General features: G+C 36.2%; 1 protein-coding gene across 3 annotated transcripts in view; it reads right to left on the bottom strand.

Annotated features, from left to right (window-relative positions):
* ccdc120a (coiled-coil domain containing 120a) overlaps positions 1-22,022 on the bottom strand; it is a 240,217-nt gene that overhangs the window by 17,266 nt on the left and 200,929 nt on the right. For all 3 annotated transcript variants that reach the window (XM_028813286.2, XM_051933491.1, XM_028813285.2), the window contains 5 exons: positions 13,465-13,598; positions 12,704-12,823; positions 11,877-12,105; positions 2,691-2,747; positions 1,879-2,047 (listed from right to left, as the gene is read on the bottom strand). In XM_028813286.2, coding sequence (XP_028669119.1) covers positions 1,879-2,047; positions 2,691-2,747; positions 11,877-12,105; positions 12,704-12,823; positions 13,465-13,598 — 709 coding nt within the window. The remainder of the gene's footprint in view (positions 1-1,878; positions 2,048-2,690; positions 2,748-11,876; positions 12,106-12,703; positions 12,824-13,464; positions 13,599-22,022) is intronic.

Raw genomic sequence — 22,022 nt, forward strand, 5'->3', positions numbered from 1 at the left:
TTGCATCTGAGTGTTTATTAAACAACAGATCTGCCAATAAAGATATTGTAGCCCAGCCAGAAATGATTCAATGAATTCATGCTCATTTTATGCTCTGTTAGATAGCTCACTGCCTTTAGAGGCTCACTTTAGCCTCACTAGCTTGAATTTATGTGACTATAGCACACTTGTCATTTTTCTAGGCTCCCCTGCTTGAAGCTGCTCATTGGAATGATGGGTGGGAACTCATCACTGATGCCATCCCGAGGCTGATTCAACATGTCAGCACTGTTACAATACTTTGCTACTCCGAGACATTTAAGAGGTTATTATTCAGTCTTATGACTGAAACAGTGATGAGAGTTTTAACCAGCATGCAACTTACAAAGCTCTCCTCAAATTCTGCCAAATAATGAATTTAGTAATTGTAATACCAGTTCAACTTTAAAACAAGCCATCATTTTAATAAGATGTCTTTGCCTTTATTGGTCTCCAACATGATACACTCTCACTTGCAAAAATCCATTGTGCACAAATCTTCCACTCATGATGTTACTACTTATTTTATTTTGGTATTTTATGGGGAGTGAGGTTGCAACGAATGTACCAAAATCTTTGCTACAAGGACATTAGTTGGAATCAGAAAAAATAAGGTTCCTCACATTGTTAACATTTATTATTGAGGTGGCCACACTGGTTAAGTTCACAACTACAAAAATACAAACTATACACTTAAAAACTATTTGCAAGAAATAAAAAAATCACCAGCAGATGCATGGTGGCACAGTGGTTATTGCTGTTGTCTCACAGTCCCAGCCACCTCGATTTAAATCCCAGTCTGGTCATTGGGTTTTCTCTCACATCCCAAAGACATGTGTGTTAGGCTGACTAGCGATTTTAACCTTGTGGGGTACGTCTTGCATTTCTTGCTTTGGGACTACTGTAACCACATTAGATTTATTTTCTTTTAACCTTTCACAGCAGAACTACAGAGAGTTGGAGCCTATCCCAGTAGTATCCAGCATGAGGCAGGAGTTAACTCTGAATGATTTGCCAGTCGATCATGGTGCCCATGCAAATATGTAAAAAGGCAGTTTAAAGTTTTTAGTCAGCCTAACAGACATGTCTTTTGGCCTGTGTGAATATTCACCAAGACTGTGAATGCACAAACTTGACAGTCAAATCCAGGCTCCAGGAGCTCAGAGTAATAGTGCTAACCAATAGTTTTATAGATATACCACACTTTTCAAAATTGTGATATATTTTGTGATTTACTTGTCATAGACATCCTTTTAAGAATGTGTAAAATAATTTGTATTTAATAGTTAGTTTTCAGGAATGATTAAAAAGGTGTACATACAGTATTTTAATAGATACAGTATTATTACATTAGTTTTCAGGAATGATTAAAAAGGTGTACATACAGTATTTTAATAGATACAGTATTATTACATTGTACATTTAAGGTTGTGACTTATCCATTGCTATACACAAGTGTGTATTCAAACTAGCTAGATCTTTATTTCAGTTGTTAGCATAACTTGGGCCTGTGTATTTACCACACATTTAAAAGCATTGGTTCAGTTATTATGCATAAAGATGTGTATCAAAGAGGGTAAAACAAAGAGTAAGCATGTGGAGGGGCAGTCAGATAAACTGTAAACATTCACTGACTAAAAACCACACAGCAGTCAATGAAGGTGGTACAAAGATTTCATTGAACAATTCCAAAGGCATTCCAAGGTGGTCATTAGTGGTACGTAAGGTATAACATAGCTGATAAACAGTGCATACAATAAATCAATGTAGTTCATATAGTGTACAGTTTATATATAAGCGCCAAACTCTATTAAATGTTTCTCATCTAAGCTGGACTATAATTCAGAATTGCTGTCTTACCTGGCTGAACTGGCGACAGAGTTCCTCCGTGTTTTCATCTCATAATAGATCTCCACAGGAGATAACTTTCGGCATGCTCTTCGATCAGGACTGCTCGAGTCGGCACGACATTTAGGAGGGGACAGCCGGTCTGGGAGTGCACTGGAGTTCTTTAACCCTGGGGGGTCATCTTATAGAGATAGAAGTCAGGAGATTAACTGAAGCAATGTTTCAGCTACAAGGAGTTCAGTGTAATACATTTGCCACCTTACTATGTCAAAAATTTTAATGGGCCGTAAATTTTGTGGCTGCTACACAAAAGAAATGGAAAGAATGGAAAAACATATTTGCTACTGGTGAGTACCTTATAAAACCTAGGATTTACAATACCTTGATAGAAGTTCAAGCAAAGATAACACTTCAGTTGAAGTTCTGCAAAAATGCATCTATGACTCATTTACTCTTAAGTAACAAGGCCTTAACAAAGACGACTTCTGGTGTTAAAGCATCTTCCAAGTGATTATTTATCTCTGCAATGCAACTTAATAAAATAACTTCACTTTGGAATGATCCAAGTCAGATTTATTTCTCTTGAAATTGCACACTTCAGTATAAAACCCATGAATTCTTCATATTAGTAAGTAATTTCATCAGCATGTCAAAGGATCTTATTATGATGAATAACCTATCTACTGATTTTTATAAGTATAATGAAGGCCAGAAGAACCCTTTGATAAGGTCTTGTTACATCAGAGTAAGAGTTCTAGATACATTTCTCCAGTACCTAAAATAAAATATTACCAAAACAACTATAACTTAAATAGTCTCCTCACCATTTTCGTGACTTGTTGAATCTGATAGTGAGCTGTTTTCTGAATGGAGACTATCATCTAGAAGAAAAAAAAACAATAACACATAAAACCTGGTGAATTTACAAACAACACAACCAATAGTACAACTACCACATTTACTGTATGAAATCTTTAAGTTTTTTTATTATACATCTTATTATAGATTAAAAGTAACAGTACAAAGCCTAAATCTTTTCTGAACTAATGTTCAAATTTGGACCACCATAAAGGACATTTGCTGCTTCATAAACTGATAGGTGCTTCAAGGCTACTTCCAAGCATGGCTTACTGTTTAAGAATGCTTATATAAAAAAACATTTCCTCTAATTTGATGAGCACTACACTTTCCACGAGCTTAGAGTAACCATATTGTGTTTCTTGCCAGCATAAGCAGCAGAGAAGGATTACTATTTTGATGTCTTCTCTGAAAAGTGCAGGTCCATACGAGGTGTGGCTCACCAGGCCTTGCCAACTGCTGTAATCCTGTGTAAGTTTCAAAGCAGCAGGATCAGCCTCTATTTATATTGTGCTTTCCAGTTTGATGTGGAGCCTTTGAAGGTGGAACAGTAAAACGCATTATTCTTTTGTTTGTGGTGAGCCCAGTTTTAATGAACTGCCACCTAGCTCTTACGCCCACAGAGCTACCAGCTGGAGATCTTTGAGATAACAGAGAGGCTTACAGGTTTTCTTTTTTTTTTTTGTTAGCTGTAGACAGCTTACACATTATTGGAAAATTCTATGGAGACTGATTTGTATTTACAGTTACGAGTAAAATTAGTGTTGGAACAGTTTTTCATGACAAGTCGTCAACTTTACTACAAACGTATATACACAAAGGCTAACTAAAAGCCGGTTATGATTTAGGCATTGAAACCAGGCAAAATGTACAGTATGTATTCTGCACAGTAGAGAGTTTTAAAATTCCTATTTCAGCATAAACAGGAAGATTGTTATTGCTGTGTGGCACTAGTTTAAGCAACACTGTAGAGTAAATAATTAATAAAAATCAATTCATGAATGATGCCCCTTGCGGTTTAAACTTCTGGTAGGATGGCATTTGCATGGGAAGTCTTTCAGGCAATGGTACTGGCCCCTATCTTCACTTACTGCTGCAGCTTCAAGTGGCCGCTGAAGTCTTTGCAGTAGTAGCCAGTACAAATTACAACAATGCAGTACAGGATAGCATTGGGAAAAAAAGTGTGAAAAAATCCCAAATACATGTATCCAGCCATTCATACACTTACTGAAACACCTCAGTGCTGTGAGGCAGAATTTGGTAACAGGAGGAAAGGGCCACTCACCACTGTGGGACATACTCAATCACAGTCACTCTTACTTGACCATTTTTAGAGTTGTCAGTCCCCATTTGGGGTTCCATATTCCAAGGGCAACATTACATCTTTGTGATGTAGAAGGAAATCTCAAAAATCGAAAGAAAAACCCAAGCAGACATGTTTAGAATGCGCAGACCACACATAAGACAACAACCTGCCTACAATTTGAACCCAGTTTACTGGAGCTCTGAGGCCGTCGCAGCAGTAGCTTCAACCCCTATGCCACCATACCATGATAAAATGTGATCTAAATCTTTATGAAACAGATACACAGCTGGAATTCCAGATAATGGTGACTCATTTCCATTTGTGAGTTGTCTAAAATATGGGTTATTGTCAATTTTTCTCTCTGAAATTGCTTGACTTTTCTTCATTTAGGGTCATGATCCCTATTATTATTGCAAAATGTGGTCGCCCTAATGCACTGGGGAAAGTCTTTACAGTTTTGTACAAAGATGATACTGCAGATGTTCTTCACCCATAAAGTTTAAGGTATGAAGAAAGGTGCCCAGACCTAAAGCAAAAACATCTGCCTGGGTTGTTGACTGTGGCAGTTGGTCGCCTGACTCGTGTGAAACGTTTGAATAGCTTCTGGTTCCATATAATTTCCTGTGCCATTCACTTTGATAATTGACGTGAAACAGACAAACTAGCGGAAATCAGGGAGGTTTGGGATAAATGGAAAGACATTCTACCTCACTTAGACAGTCCTGGTCCTTATATTACAGTGTATGAGCACGATCATTCATTCAGACTGTGTTGTCCTTTCCAGCAGTACATGCCCAACAAGATTACAAAAACATGTGAATAAAAACATGGGCAGCCTGTGATGCCAAATCAAGCTAAATTCACACTGGGAAGACATGCGGAGAAGCACGTCAGACAATCCAGGAGGTGTGGGTGGTGCTGGATATGAGTAAAGGTCTACAAGGTGATCATATAACATGTGACTATACATAATATAACTTCTTCACATCCTACCAGCTTGCCCTTGAAAAAACAATAGAAAGCTGACCATGATGGGAACAATTCCAAAAATCAAGCCCAGTGAGCTTATGAAAATGCAAGGAAGAACTCTGCATTCCTTATGATTTGCCTTCTCTGAAAATGTAACCATTGCCCAAAGAAAAATAAGCATTTCTTATATTGAGCACAATGTGCAAAGATGTGTGTCTGAATGAAAGAGTGGACATGAAGCCACAAATAATCCTGGACTACAATTCAACTAAAGGAAGGTTTAACAAGTTGGACATACAGCTGCCAGCACACAACTGCCCATTGGCTTTTGGTTATTTTTTTTTTCTCAATATTTTAGATGGGTCTGCTTACAGTGTATATATCGTATGGACTGAGATCAATCAGCGGTGGAATGACAGCAAATTGTACCAATTTTGAGTGATTTTGGAGAAGCTTTGCAAACCACTCCAAAGATCTAGAGGAGAACCATGCCATCTCGATCCCCAGCAACTGCAGCTATTGTGATTAAAGTACAAGCTGGTGTTTCCAAACCCACTGAGAATTAAAAAGAAACAGATGCAGTGGGCATATGGAATGGCAACAAACGAGAAACAGACCAGGTCTGCTTGTCTCAGAAAGACAGGAAAACCAGTACTATTTATGTGCAATTCATGATATACAGTACATCTGTAGAAAGCACATACTTACATCAGATGGGGAGTAATGTAAAGGTGAAATCTGAACTACGGTAATTGTAATTCTAAACTTCTAACAAAACATAAAAATGTCCTTGCATTACATTGATTTAAGTGTTATCAAAATGCCACAGTTTGCAAGAAAGAAAATATGTTTATTATAGTATATCTTCCATATGTTCTCATATTTCATCTTTTTGAACATCCTGATCTATAATATAACCTTTACTGTTTTAATGAGATTCCTGGCTGTTTTCGACTTTATATAAACTGTGTGGGTCAATTTGATCAAAACTCTGCAAGTGTCATTTTTTTCAGATAGAGAGAGAGTAGGAAGGAAAGCGAAACTTCATTTAATGTAGAAAACAAAAATTAGAAATTTTGGTTATTACCCCTCTCAGTTTTTACTAAGACAGACCACTATTTGTGTTGTTGTTTTCAGTGTAAAAATGAATGTTAACCTTCATTAGAATAAATAGTAGTACTCATCGATGTGTGATGCAAATCCTGGAATATCTGTTGTTTTCTGTGTAATGCCAAATTCTTCATCTTCTCAAGTTTCACTACATATTTCACATGCTTTGACAGGGCAGTACATTTTTTTTTAATAAATTAAGAATTAGATTTAAAATGACAGCTGACAGTACAAATGCTGCATCAGAAACTATGGAGAGAAAATTTAAAACATGGAAGCAGCGTCGTAAGAGACACAGTATGTCTTCAAGCTTTTAGTTCTTTTTTTTTTGCATAAAGTATGTGATTACTGAATAAGGATTTTCCATAATGTTAGAAAATACTGATAATCCAAATATAAGTATATTGTTGGCTGTTAATTGGCAAGGTCTGCTCTAAGGAGTGCTGACAATCCTCAAGAAGTAGTAAACAGGCCCAACGGTGTTAACAGCAAGTGTTTTCAGCACCCATTTGTGATAAAAGCTACAACCTACAGATTCATTTCTCAATCAGACCAACTATACTAAGCAAACTACAGTTTTCAAATCATGCAAAAACTTTTCAATATCAGAATTATTGATTTTCTAGTGATCTAGTTTTGACATCCTCCCAAATTGTGTTTAGCTATAAATTAGCTGTTTGTCCTTGTACTTCTTGTCCTAATAAAAATATATAAATGTAATGAAACAAAGTGTTTGAAAACAGTTTATAACTTCTCTATACCCAGGATTTCAATTCTTTTACTTTTTATTGGATTTAAGAGGTGCAGCATTACTTTGGAGTAGCTGACTTGTCAAAGAAATGTTTTGAGTGGTAAAACCCATGATAAATATGCAATGAAAAGGCTGTTTGGGTTCTTTAAACTTGAAATGACAGTCTAAATAGTGACGAGCTCAGATTTTAAACTTCATTTTCTCCTGAAAGAACAGTCAAAACTTCTGGAAGCCTTTAATTTTTTGCAGTAAGTACTGTTAAATAAATGAAGCTGTAAAAACTTTGTGTTTATGTTTATATAATTAATTTATGCTTGACCAAACATGTACCCTTTGTCAGCATTACTACAGAAGTTCTCAGTTCATCATCCTGACCAGATGGAACTTGATAAAAAAAATAATATTTTCAAAACAGCATTCAAAAACTGACATAAGCATTTTTCTATTATAAATATACTGAATTCTTGGTTCTTTGAGAATCAACAATCTATTGCATTAATTCTTTGAAATGGTGAGAATTTTCTTAGCGGTGTGTCTTAATTCGCTAATATTTTAATCACTACAGAAAACAAAATTAAGATGGCTGTCACAATATTGAGGTACTGGGTTTGACTTAGAAGTACAAGTTTGATGGGGATAAAAATAAAAGTTTCATGTCCACTTGTAACGAGCATCTAACTTTACTTACAATTTCTTCCTTACAATAATACATTGTACTTAGCAGCTTAGTCATACTTGACAAGTTCCTCCTTTCTGTTAATGAATGACTGGAAGAGAGACCTTATTGTGTGCTTCCTGTCCCTTCAGCTCAATTCTCAACTCAGCTTCCGATCTCCTAAGCATGTAACAGCAACAGAGTGACGCTTACATTTATATCAGAACACTTTCTGTTCCCACGTCTATGTGTAATTGTTGAATGACGCCCCCACTTCCCATCTAGTAAACTGGCCATCAAGCAAGCCAAACAGGAAGCACTTCCACAGCATTAAAATTACAGGTAATAAGAACAGAACCATTTTTTTTATTTTCTTGGCCAATTATACCTGATATGAATAATTCTGGATTTAAATCATCACACTCAAGTGCATTTTATGATTTATCTATTCAGGTTTTTTTCCCATCTCTGGGTAAAGGTTTTCAGAAGGAATACAGGTAATTAGATAATGAAAAAAGAAAATGTCAGATTTTCAAAGTAGTGCTATAAAGGTCACCCTATGTTGTCCTATTACTCATCTAATCCCACCTGTATTGTCTCATAATCTGTTACAGCACCATTTTTTTTTAACCTTTTTTTAAGTATTCAGTTTCATTTAATTAACCGCTGCTATTATAACATTATAATAAAAATGGTTAAAAAATGATTTACTAGATGGGGTGACTCTGGGGAGATGATATAAAATGGAGCTTGTGTAAAAGGGGCTTTGTTTCACTGAAAGATATAAAAAAAGGGTACCTGGAAATGATTCCAAATAAAAAGCCTGCTGAATGAGGTGGGTTTAAAGACTTCTAGACAGCTAAACAAGATATTGAAGAAAAGAACAAACTGCAAACCAGGTGAGTAAGAGCGAGAATTAGAAAAAAACATTTGAACAACTGAGGCTACACTTTGAAAGAAGTTTGTGATAATTCACAAATTTCTAGAAATGGGACTATGTCCCCTTCATTATACATTTTAGTAACCAAGTGTTACAATTTTCATTATGATAACTATAACTCAGTGGAAAAAATGTAATGTACTATTTAATTAGCTTAGGTAAAAAGAAGAAATACTCTTAGTGTGACGTGTACCATTTTTAGAGTTATTTAGATAAACATAAATCAGGAAAAGAAAATTAGCCTGCGTATAAGTGATTTGAAACAGCCCTGTAGAAATAATTATTACTGACAAGTAAGTAAAGTGCATGGATACTGCTGTGCACTGACGAATGTCCGGTATCCTTTTGTAAATAAAGTATAAGCAGGGCAGAAAAGGCCAAGTCACTTACTAGTAAAAGGTCTGAAGAATAAAAAATGCAACCAGGCCTAGGAACTCTGAAAAAGGGATGAATGAAAATGTTCATATAGGCCTCCAGGGTCTGATTACAAATTATTAAAGGAAACTATTGCTGATAAAATTGACAGCCTGAAAGATTTTTATTTTTATTTTTTAATTTCAGACCTCATGATCCAATAGTTTTACTGCAATATGATTTAAAGACAGAAGAAACCTTAAAGACAGCACCTTCTATATATAGTCCTTAATAAGCCCACATTGTTAAAATTCAATAGGGCATGTGGTTGTAACACAGTATATAGGGAATTATTTATTATAAATGGATGCCTTGCTGGCTATGAAATGGAGTTTATTGGTGTTAAGACAGGATATTGACACATGTGGTGAAAAAATTACTAATACTTTAAACAACAAATCTGGAAAAATGTCCATTTGTATAGACAGCTGTTAACAGTGTGCAGTATTCTCTAATTTATACATGCCAAGCCATGTCAACACATACTTTTCCGATGCCTTCACCTCTAAAAAGCTATGACAATTTACTGAATGACATAACTTCTCATATGACAGAATGTCTCAGTGAAAGAGCTGTTAAAGTCTATAAAAGTCCACACTGATCTACTGTTAATTGTCTTTACGAAGCCTCATCTGACACAAAAATAAGAAGCCTTAGACTCCATCTTGCGTCCCCTAATATCTCACTGTTGTCTTTCAAGTGTAAAGTATCTGTTCCTCTCATACTATCAATCGGCATGGCACTGATAAGCAACATGGCACTGCCCATTAAAAAAAAACGGTGGCACCAAAATGTTTATAGTAAGTAAAAAATAAATGCGGACATAATAAAAAAAAATTCAGAAATATTAAAGGATGCCCAGGAATAACTAAGACAGACAGAGCCATTTCAAATAAAGAGCTAAGGAAAGCCTCTCACAAAGGCCATACATCTCATTAGGGGAGAAGGAAATTCAAGCGAAAACTTGAAGGCCACCTCTAGACCACAGGCTTTAAAAAGTTCTAGCTTCAGTTAAAATGACTTTAGAAGGGAACTGAAACTGAAGATAACTGCATCAAATAAAAATGGGAAATAAGAGGGCAAAGTAGTACAAATATAGTTATTTAGTGGCGATAAGTTCTTGTCAAAAGAGAAAATAAAAACAGTAGTCAACTTTGACTACCTAATATAAAGATGGGCAAACTTTTTTGGAGGTGACTTATAACTTATGAAACGGGCCATATAATATTTAATAGTGATATGAGCCCATCTGTCTGGGGGACCCACAGATGTGAAATATTAAGTAGACTAACTAAACTGTAAATTAACCTTTTGTACTGCTAATCATGAGAAAATACAGTACATTATTTATTTACAAAGATTTGTGCAATCATTAAGGTTAATCATAATGTTAATTCTAGTGGAGGGATAAAGCACCTTGTGAAGAAACTATCTGAGAAATCTTGACTTGTCTTACATTAAGAAAGTTTGATTGCGAACTTGACTGGATTGAAGAGAGGTTAGGAGCATACGCCATATGACAAACCACTTCAGGATCCCAGATTGGGACCTGAGTGTAGCCATGCAATGGGTGACACCTCAGCACCACATGAGTTCAGATGGAGTGGAACCAGTGTGAGGATTTTTATGGTGGATGGAGTGCCAATTTTGCCACCAACCCCCAGGTTTTTCTCTGCAGGTTGGAGGGCCTACATGCAGATTAAATTAACGTCATACCCAGGACGGAGCAATTGCAGGTTAAGGGCCTTGCTCAGGGGCCCAACAAAGTAGAGTCACTTTTGGCGTTTATGGGATTTGAACCAGCAACATTCCGATTACCAATGCAGATCCCTGCCTCAGAGCCACCACTCCGCCAACTGGATTCAAGGCTCTGTGTGATTTGGGTAAATCAGAGTTGCCTTTTAGCAAATGCATTTTCATGTGCAGCTTTGCAACAATAGCAAGTTTTTCAACTTTTATTTTACTTAGAGTTTAGAAACTCTTAAGTGATCATATCACAATGGTTAACAAATGATACTTGCCTTAAAACACAAACATTTACAACTAGAAAAAGGTTCAAAAGGTAAAAGAAAAGGGCACTGCCCGTTTTTGTAGTCAAGGAAAACAATTCACAGCATTTCCGAAGCTGTAGCTCTCCAAACTGTGCTGTCATCCTCTTACCTAAGTCCACTATTCTCATTACTTTTCAAGCTGGTGTTTTTAACTCCAATTCAAATGGATAAACCTATAAATATGCATAGAAGGAAAATATTACTCATATTTTTCCTCCTCCGGAGTCCTCATAATTTGCATCATGTAAATTAGAAGTGTGTCATTTTTGTTGATGGTAGAAGACACATCAAACTTCACTGGAATTCAAATAAGATTTAAATAGCTCAGTTTGAAAAAAACAAATGATAGTGCAAAGCCTCCATCTTTAAAATATTCTAATTACTCCTGCTGTTTACCAGACAACTTTATCGGAGGCCGCTGAGATCAAGTGATATTGCAATGATTTAAGTATATACAGCATGCAACATTTTACTCTTGGAGCAACAGCAGATTACGAGATTTGCAAATTCTTAAAGGCACAGACTAAATCAGCGGTCTAGTCCTAGTCCTGCTGGAAACGAACTACAACAGACATTGGCACTTTAGTTATCGTCATGTTCATGCATGTATTTAGGCCATCTTTTGAGCCATACAGCCTCCCTCAAGGATCTGAGCACTCACTTTTAACATAAGGTCACATCCAGTGTAAAGCCGTCTTTTAGTAAGAAGGTACTCAGCATTCAACGTATCAGTGCATGGACATTGCAAGAGTGTATCTGTAGTGAGGGGAAACCTAACCTGCTTACCTCCACTGTACATCAGTCACTGTTTTTGACTGCTAAAGGATGATGCTATACAATTCACACATTCTTACACTAAGAGCTCAGGCAGACTGAGACTTCTTCAGTGTTACACAGTACAGTGCTGTGGTTAACCAGCTCCATAGTAGTTATTCTTAACTCCAACGTGGACATACCCTGAATAATTGAGGACACTCTCTGGGTTGGCTTCCTCCCCTGCTGCAGACGCTGTTCATTGATGAGATCCTCAAGCTCCTGCAGTCTGCGAAGAGCACCCGCGAGAACAGTCTTCCTCTTTCTGCGCTGGTCAGCGCTCAGCTCTCCAGACACTGCCAGTTTTCGTGCTGCCTCCACAATTTGCTGTTGTAGCAAGAACTTCTTTTCAAGTTCCTCCAGTCGGGAACTCTGCATGGCACAAGAATATGTCCTCTGAGTCTATGTGGTCATTTCCTTACTAACCACACCAAAGTTCTAGCAGATATACAGTAGATGAAGACAGACTTTTAAACAAAACCTTAGTAAATTTATTATAATCCACTTTATGAGAAAAGTTAATGAAAAATATGGTGCAAAGAAACCCTTCTAAGAAGACAACATCCCTCACACAGCATACTTTTTTTTTCCAAAAGCTCCACTTTGTTTGGTAATAAGGATAACTTATCTTGGCCCACCTTGCAACAACATATATCTCAAAGACTATAAGTCCATGATCAATTAAGATTCCTATATAATGTTTTTAAAACGTTTCTATTTTATCTTAACCCAACAAAAACACTTATTTAAACATTTTGTTTTTTATTAATCAGTCAAAATATAAAAAATCTGACAAAGTGGACTTTATTTAGATATACGGTAGCATGAAGATGACTATTTATGGCACAGTGGACACTGTATAGAACAAATACAGGTGGCATATCTTAAAAAGAAAACGAGCGTCTATAATCTGTTCTGTAACTGCATGCGTTCAATGAGCTGGACTTAAACAATGAGAGCTTTTACTCACCTCTCCCTTTGCATTCCCATTGTTTGAGGTTCGATAAGCCACTCCAGTTCGTCGTCGGACATTTGGTGGGCGCTCTCCAGACTCCAGAGGGTATTCACTAGGAAGCTCACCTGTCAATTCCTGCTCAAGACAAAACACAATTTCTACATTATATCAAACTTTCCATCTAGTGTACATTGTTCTTCAACCTATTAACCTCTATTCTTGGTTAAGTTTTTAAATAAATTCTACACTAACATACAAATACAAGGGAATTATTTCCATACCCATTAAAGATTAGAGGTTCTGTGGCAAGTGCCTAAAACTATACTGATACCATTATCCAAAACTATGTCACATTTAGAGAGCCATTTACACTCTATCTGACATTTAGAGTGCTACGGTAAAGCCACGAACCAAGATGACAAAAAGAATCAATTTCTAGTAATTACTGCCTCACACCTTAGTAAAAAAACAAAGATGACTCTGGTTATAAAATAAATATAATGCTACTTAATATCCACAGGTCGTTTGTAGAATAAAATGATCCTACAAAGTGTTTTCGCAAGTCCAAAAGCTAAAGTATTTATAAACTACTTAAAAGGAACTGGGGAAATCAACCTGTGCATATACAGACCTTTAACGCGGACCTTTCCCTCTCTGTTGTAAAAATGCCAAAGTGGAGCATCTATTATATACTGTATCTTAATCAAATTATATATTATACTGCAAATAAATATATGCTATTATCCTCAGATCAGGAGGAAAAAAGAATGACTTACAGCTTCCTGAAGGCAGAGCTTTTTCAGCTCACTGATGCGAGAGGTAAGTGCAGCCTGAAGTGTCCGTTTCCTGTCAAGCAGCTCTATCATTCGTTCAGCACGCAGCTTCGTGGCCAGCTCTGATGACTGGGACTCTGCATGGAATTCAACATAAACAGACAGATGCAGATTAGTAGCACATAGGAAGAGAGGATAACAGGACAGACAAAAAGCAGTCAAGGACTGAAGAGTTGTTCTGATCTAAGGAAGGTGAAGGGCTGACAATATCCTTTAAGCAAGAATACCTGGCAGAAGTGAGACATTTGGGTTTTTCTGTAAAGGTTCAAGGATCTTTAAGAAGGATGAGGTAGGCATATCATCTGGTGAATGCTCAGAAAAAAACAACAAAACACTGACAGCTCAAGCAAACAATGCAGCTCAAACCAGGATAAAACAGCATCCCTCAAGCAAAACATTTAAGTATACCTGTGATGTTATGTTCATTCTTTAAAACAGCCGTTTCATGAGGCCATGCAAGAGCAAAGCAAAAAAAAAAATGGTAGCCAAAAACTTACATCATTTTAGAAATATGTTATATGATCACATAGAACTGAAACTGTTCTTGTTAATATTAGGAAGGTTTGTATGTGTATATATTATATATATATATATATATATATATATATATATATATATATACACACACACACACACACACACACACACACACACACACAGGGGTGAGCAGAAGTAGGTTTACATTTGTGAGTATGCGAAAAACAAAGCTTATTCTCTTATCATTACAGTAATCCCTCCTCCATCGCGGGGGTTGCGTTCCAGACCCCACCCCCCCACCCCGCGAAAGGTGAAAATCCACGAAGTAGAAACCATATGTTTATATGGTTATTTTTATATTGTCATGCTTGGGTCACAGATTTGCGCAGAAACACAGGAGGATGTAGAGAGACAGGAACGTTATTCAAACACTGCAAACAAACATTTGTCTCTTTTTCAAAAGTTTAAACTGTGCTCCATGACAAGACAGAGATGACAGTTCCGTCTCACAATTAAAAGAATGCAAACATATCTTCCTCTTCAAAGGAGTGCGCATCAGGAGCAGAGACTGTCATAAAGACAGAGGAAAGCAAACAAATCAATAGGGCTCTTTGGCTTTTAAGTATGCGAAGCACAGCGGCACAAAGCAGTTACAATGAAGGCAGCAGCTCACACCCCCTCCGTCAGGAGCAGAGAGACAGAGAAAAACAAACAATCAAAAATCAATACGTGCCCTTCGAGCTTTTAAGAGAGCGAAGCACCGTGCAGCATGTCGCTTCACGAAGCAGCTGCACAGAAGGTAGTGAAGATAATCTTTCAGCATTTTTAGACGAGCGTCCGTATCGTCTAGGTGTGCGAACAGCCCCCCTGCTCAATCCCCCTACGTCAGGATCAGAGAAAGTCAGCGCGAGAGAGAGAAAAGTAAGTTGGGTAGCTTCTCAGCCATCCGCCAGTAGTGTCCCTTGTATGAAATCAACTGGGCAAACCAACTGAGGAAGCATGTACCAGAAATTAAAAGACCCATTGTCCGCAGAAATCCGCGAACCAGCAAAAAATCCGCGATATATATTTAAATATGCTTACATATAAAATCCGCGATAGAGTGAAACCGCGAAAGGCGAAGCGTGATATAGCGAGGGATTACTGTATTTATTTATTAATTGTTGTATTGTTTATTTGTATTATATGTCTTCTTATTATCATTATTAAAGTGTGCTTGAGTGTAGCAATCATAACTTGTATGTCTTTTTCTGACCCATATATATATATACACATCTACTGTATATCTATATATCTCTATCTCTCTATCTATATTTATATCTATATATCTCTATCTATCACACACACACACACACACACAAACACATACATACTGTACATACATACATACATACATATTTATGTAACTAATTAAATTACATATTTTCGTTTAAAGCTTTTTGGCCCAGTTTTGAACAAACAAGTAATGAATCAATTCACATGTAATTTTGTTTCAGTTTCTTTACTCATAGTTGTGTTTAAAATATTAAAATTTAAAGGGGGTTGGAGTACAATCCCATATCTTTTGTAATGCATTTGAGATATCTTGGGTTTGGCATCCTAAAATGAAGGCAGAAGACATTTTTTTTTATCTGCCAGTTTTTAAAAGGCATTAAAATGTAATCAGTGTGTTGTTGTAATAAAAGTCTAGCAGCTCAGAGCTTGGGCTTTAGATTTAACTCAAAATTTACATAAATGTTTCTGTCAAACTCCTAATCGATTATACCAAATGTTGTGAACTTGTAAGCAGTGGATTAGTTGTCGTTGGTATCGGTCTTAAAAACTCGGTACTCTAAACACTGAATAGGTGGAATTCAGTTAAAACCTAATAAGTTCTTTAGACAAAGGAGTGCAAATTTAACACAATGTCTCATTCAAATCAGTCCATTCATTTTCAGTGTCTTCATAAGTTTTAACCACAAACACACATTTCCAACCATGTTTGGCACTTGTTCTAAAATATCAAAATGTGCTTTTCCATTAAAAATTCAAAATTGAATTTTTTTTTCATCAAAACAATACATCTGCCATATATGAAAAATGGAGAAAGTAAACAAAAAAAATAATGTAAGCATCCTTGACTGAGCAAACTGTAAAAGCACAACAAAAATAATAAAGAAATTAACATTATTTTAAGCTTTACAACATCATCTCCATATGAGTAACTGCAGGTATAAGTTCTTATTGCAACTAATTTTAAAGGGAAGTTCTGGGATAGGCAGGTGGATTAGCCTATGGTGTCCTGGACAATGAGTGGACTTTCTGCTATGCAGTTTGTGAAGATCCTAAACCAAGGAACTGGTTAGTGAAATGGCTTCTATGTCCAGTCCCTATTCAAGAATGTGGAGGGAGTACACTGCTATAAATACACTGGGATCAATATCAGTGGAAATCTGGACATATCACACACAGGATCTATACATACAGTAGAAGAAAGGGCAGACCAGACACTTTATTTCTTAGGAGGTTTTTTTCTTCTTGGTTGTAATTCTCTTGTGTGATTGAGGGAAGGTTGTTGTTGTTTGTTATAATATTTGTACATTTCTTCTGCCAAACTAAATTTCCCCTTGAGTCAAATAAAATACTATCTATCCATCTAATTTTATGCATGTTACAGCATCTCAGAGGTGGGATGTGTGCATTTATAATGTTTTCAGCTTTGAAACTGGTAGAGTAAATTGTGTTTTTAAACCAGATGCACAATCAGGCCCTTCAGCAATGTCTCTGATCTGGAGTGACTTCATGGATTGCTTTAAAAGAATACTATTGTACTCACAATGGTATTTTATAATTTTTCATTTTCAAATAAAAAGAATTATGAAAAAAATAGTGGCCAAAATAAGCAACAGGACCAATTCAGCCACAGCAACCATGCTGATCACCACGTTGGAATAGGAGCAGTTCTAAAATATCTAAAGTTAAACCCCCTTGTATCCAGATTAGTAATTTGGACTCAGAGGTGCTCTTTACCTGTTCTGGTGATACTCCACATAAAGTGCTCATAATTGAGAATTCCAGAGGCTGGCTTGTTTAGAATTCCTAGCAATGAAAGGCCAGGCGTGAAAATTAAATGTTTTTCAGATGCCACTCTGACTGACTTCAAAGCAAAACTAACCAAACATGTCTACATGTCTTTCATCCACAATATTGAGACTTATTTTCAATAGTTTTAGGTATTGGAGAGAAATGTCAAATCAATGTGTACACAAGCAAAAAGAAACTACAAAAGTTTGTTTGATCAGTTACCAAGGCTAGAGTGGAGTTGCACTATTTTGGTTGCAGAACAGAAAATGTATAAAAAAAAATAATAATAATAATTTTCAGACTATAGTATTCCTAGTCTAATTCGTGTTGCCATCAGGGAAAAAAAAAGGTAGTGTTTGTTCCCAATGAAGAGGCGTATTCACAAGAATTAACAGATTCCAAAAACGTTGGCGCGATACACATGCAGAGCAGGTTAGAGATTATGGAAGTAAGAAAATTCAAAAGTCTCAAAAAAAGGATAGGAAAGATTGCATTAGTGCACACAAACAGAAATTATTACTTGGTGAAATAACGGAACAGCGAAAAGAGACTGAATATATTGTTTGGATTTAAACTTTAAGTCGAAGACTTGTAGATCGTCTAATTCGTATTGCCAGCGAGAATTGAAAGATTCGAAAAACATTGGCATGGTATGAAGTCCCGTGAGATGGAGACTTTTAACACGAGATTCTTTCAAGTCACGCCCTAACAACAACTATTTTCAAACAAGACCACGGTCATCTAACCTCAGTCGTGTGAATGCTTTTGTCAGACACACTTTCGGCGCTCTCAGCTCTTATAAATTTTATCAGGACAATAATTTTATACGTTCTAGATGACACGTCAATGACTAAGTGAAGAAGAAAGAGCATGGACAAACATTCGGAAAAGTAATTTTATTTATTAAGAGAGAAAGAAACGATAGTCACTCACAGGCAGTTATATGTGGTGTTGTCATGATGTAAGTCCAAACACAGAATCAAAATTCAATGCGATCTTGAAGAAAAATAATTTCCAAATATTGTTTTTACTAAATTTTTAAAGTAAAAGTGAAAATAATGCACATTTAACAATTCCCATGAAAATAATCTCTTAAAATTGTGTATCTGGTTAACCAAACCCTTGGGTGGGTGAGCAAAGCGAGCAGGGGGTGGAGCCCCCTAGTATTCCTGTATTTAATTTTATAAATGTAATGAATTATTATTATTATTATTAATTTATATCCATCATGACTATGTAGGGTCATCTCAAAAATATTTTTTGCTCCTAATTCTAAGTCAACCACAAATAAAAATATCACTCTTCCTCTTTAAAGAAGAATGCTAAATGTTTAAATATGTTACATATACATAATATATAATCCTCAAATATGCAGCAAATTTCTTTAAAGTAGCTGAAGATGTCGTCTATTAAATGTTAGCTTGTTATGAAATGCTGCAGTTCTACTTATTCATTTTATTTAAACCAAAAACAAAAATTACCTTCAAAAATTCTATGGGATTTTAACCCCTTTCGAAATTCAAATGTTAGACATTAAAAATTGGCCTTTTGTGTTTTAGAAACTTTATCTGAATTATCTATCAGGTGTGGTAAACTAATTTAGGTGGGTGGTTTTTAGTTACGTATATGAAAGTCTTCAATCGCTGATTGGTTCTTCAAAGTTCTCGAAATAGTGAAAAATGTTACACACCTTTTGTCATCATACTTTATAATGAATTGTCAATTAAAGGGATGAACCTTCTTGAATCATCCAACCTCCTAATAAAATCATTTCAGAGTATTATTTGGTTACAGTTAAGAGTCACAACTATTAGCAGTACATCAAGATTTATTTGACACTAACAACAGTAATAACCGATAAAAATGGATTTACTGCAGCTTAATGATACAACATCCTCTCTTACATTAAAATGTCAAAACTAGAGCACAAACAGAGCACAACAAAGTTTAATGCTTACTGGTCTTCTTGGACTGAAGTTATAAATAATCATGAGATATAAAATATTCCAAGACTAGCCATAATAACCTCTCCGAATATCTTATAGTTTACTTAGAACAATAGCTGACCTGATAAATGAAAAACCAAAATGTACGACAAATTCCACCTAAAAGTGGTTGAGATTACTTTAGGGATTTTTTGAAACAAATATGTAGATAACATGGCACAGGCAAATTGAAGAGTCAGCTTCCAGATTCAGTGCTGCTGGATCACAATGTGCTTTCTCTTCCACCTTAGTGAACTGTATTTATTACAAAACAGGAGCTTTACAGTCGATATCTACAAGAAGCCTGCCATCTGTCTTTTAGTCTCAGTTCCAAGTTTTCTGAAAAACACATTTGCTGTGGCTGCATGTTCCATAATGTTTACTGTAAACACTGTGTAAGTGTATTGGAAGAATCGGCAGCACTGCCAGTCAGAAGTGGCCAAGGTTAGACCTTTAGAAAAGGAATCAGATTTAGATCCAAGGATTATAGACAAATTTCAAATTTAACATTTTTTTCCTATGTTTCATTTAAAACTGCAATTTTTCCAGTATTTTCTCTTTCTGTCCAATCTTATAAACTAAATATTTACAAGAAATTTCAGTTGTGCTTTCACTCAGCCACTGCACAGACAAACGTTATTCAGGTTCACCACATTTCTTCTGAATCAGGATTGCGTGGTGCTGAAGCCGATGAAAGAACCAATGAGCGCACACTCTCACAGAGGGCCAGTTTACACTTACCAATTAACCTAATCTAGGTGGATTTGGGGGTATGGCAGGAAAAATGGAATACCTAAGGAAAACCAGGCATGCATGGAAAGAGAGTGCTTTCCAGCTCACCACAGTTGTACAGCGTGGTTATCTGAGTGACTGTAGCCTTTCGGTCAGCTCAAGCCAGTCTGGCCATTCTCTTCTAACATTTTTTTCATCATCAAGGCATTTACATCCGCAGAACTGACAATCACTGGATTTTTTTTGTAGCATTCTGGGTAAACTGTAAAGACTGTAAAGCCGGAAGATCAGCAATTGCAGAAATACTCAAACTATCCCATCAGGCACCACCGATCATGCCATGGTCAAAATCACTGAGATCACATTTTTTCCTCCATTCTGGTGTCTGATGTGAACATTAATTGAAGCTGGTGGCCTGTATCGGCCTAATTTTATGTATTGTGCTGCTGCCATTTGATTGGCTGATTAGATAATTACATGGATAATAAGCAGGTGTACAGGTGTATTCTGTCATTAGGAGATATCAATTAGATGAATATTAGATTTTATTTTTATGCTGATGATGATCAGCTGCATTATTTTATGGAAGTGAAAGATACTTATTTTATAATGTTTTAAAGTTAGTTGTCTTTATAATCCAGAAAAAAAACTGGCTCATTTATTTGGTGATAAATTCATTACAAAAGCAAAACACTGTTTAATGTGAAGGGCTCGATATTTCAATTCTTTGCTACAAAATGTAATGTACAAAATTAGTGATTTATTATTTTTTATTGTTTATTATTTTTCTGGATCTTGAACATTTATTTTCTTTTGTTTCAAGAAGAATCAATTATTTTAGTCAAGTTCAAATTAGTCATTTACTACTCTGCAGTTAATTCAAAACACAGCAGGAAGGATCATCACTAAAACTAGGAAATAGATGGCTTCACTTCCAAAATCAGTACACTGGTTTTCAGTCGATAGCCAGTTTTAAAGTGCTGCTTTTGATATATATAGTAAAGCCATAAAGGGCTTATTCTTAAGTCCCTTAACATTTCTTTCAGGCCTTATTAGTGTGTATACTCATGTAGAATGTGCATTGCAATCACAAGATATGCACTTGCTTAAAATTCCAAGAGACTCATAAAAGTTTATTCTCCTACAGTAGTTTTAATCAATAGTGCTCCAAACTCTGGAATACTGTGTCTAACAGTTTTTACAGGGTGATCCTTCACCATCAATCTTCATCTGAGATAAGCACTACCACTTCAGGACACTAGGGAGCTTTGCATCTGATGGTAACAGCTCCCTTTTCTCCCATAGCCCTGAGGAACCACTCATTGTGGGAAACTGACTCCACCCCCTGTAATCCATCTGCTATAAAAGCAAGACGCTTCTGGCACAGTGTGTCTCACTTAGGAGACAGCCTACTGACGACGAATTGTAGTTTGTGACAGCATACCTACTCCAACATGGACCTTGGCAATGAACAGCACACAATATGAGATGCACCATTGGCACCAGGTCAGTCAGTACACAAAATAGCTTACTTTTAGCAATTAGAATGCAAGCAACACACAGTTAAGCTGTTAGAATGGACACTTACAATTCAGCACACACATTTTGACATTTGGGCAGATTCACAAGAATGCATCATTGTTACTACATTTGCATTCAGGGCTGAAACATCAAAAAAAAAAAAAAAAGATCCAAAACAACCTCTCATATTCAATTGTGAACAGCTGTTCTTATAACAGCTGCCCCACTTCTTGCATAACAGAATTTTTTTTTTTTTAAATACTAGGACTAATTCAGTTCATCTAGGCGGCATGAAGATTGCTTGCAAGTAAAGTCACTCATATGCCGCCATGTGTTTCTGATCTTTTCTTGTCCACCTAAGTGTTTAAAGTCAACTAATCTTTGTACAGTATATCTATATGTATCTATATATATGTTGCGATTATTATTTTCAAACTTAATTGTGTCCATAAACCTGCAAGCTTTCTGCTGTATAAAAACATACTAGATCACCAGTGGGATGCCAATAATACATACTCAAAGATATCTCGGCCTATAGGCATGCTTTGTGTGAAGCGGTCTTCCTTTCTCTTTGTAGCTAGCCACTTGCAAATCATGTGATGGCTCTGAACACCAGTAAATTAATAACAGAGTTGGTATAACTGGTACAGGTGATGTGCTGATTTACAGGAATCGATTAGTCACTTTATTTGGGCATTCAACACATAGATTCTACAGCATCAG

This window comes from Erpetoichthys calabaricus, chromosome 11, assembly GCF_900747795.2.
Source record: "Erpetoichthys calabaricus chromosome 11, fErpCal1.3, whole genome shotgun sequence".
NCBI classification, from domain to species: domain Eukaryota; kingdom Metazoa; phylum Chordata; class Cladistia; order Polypteriformes; family Polypteridae; genus Erpetoichthys; species Erpetoichthys calabaricus.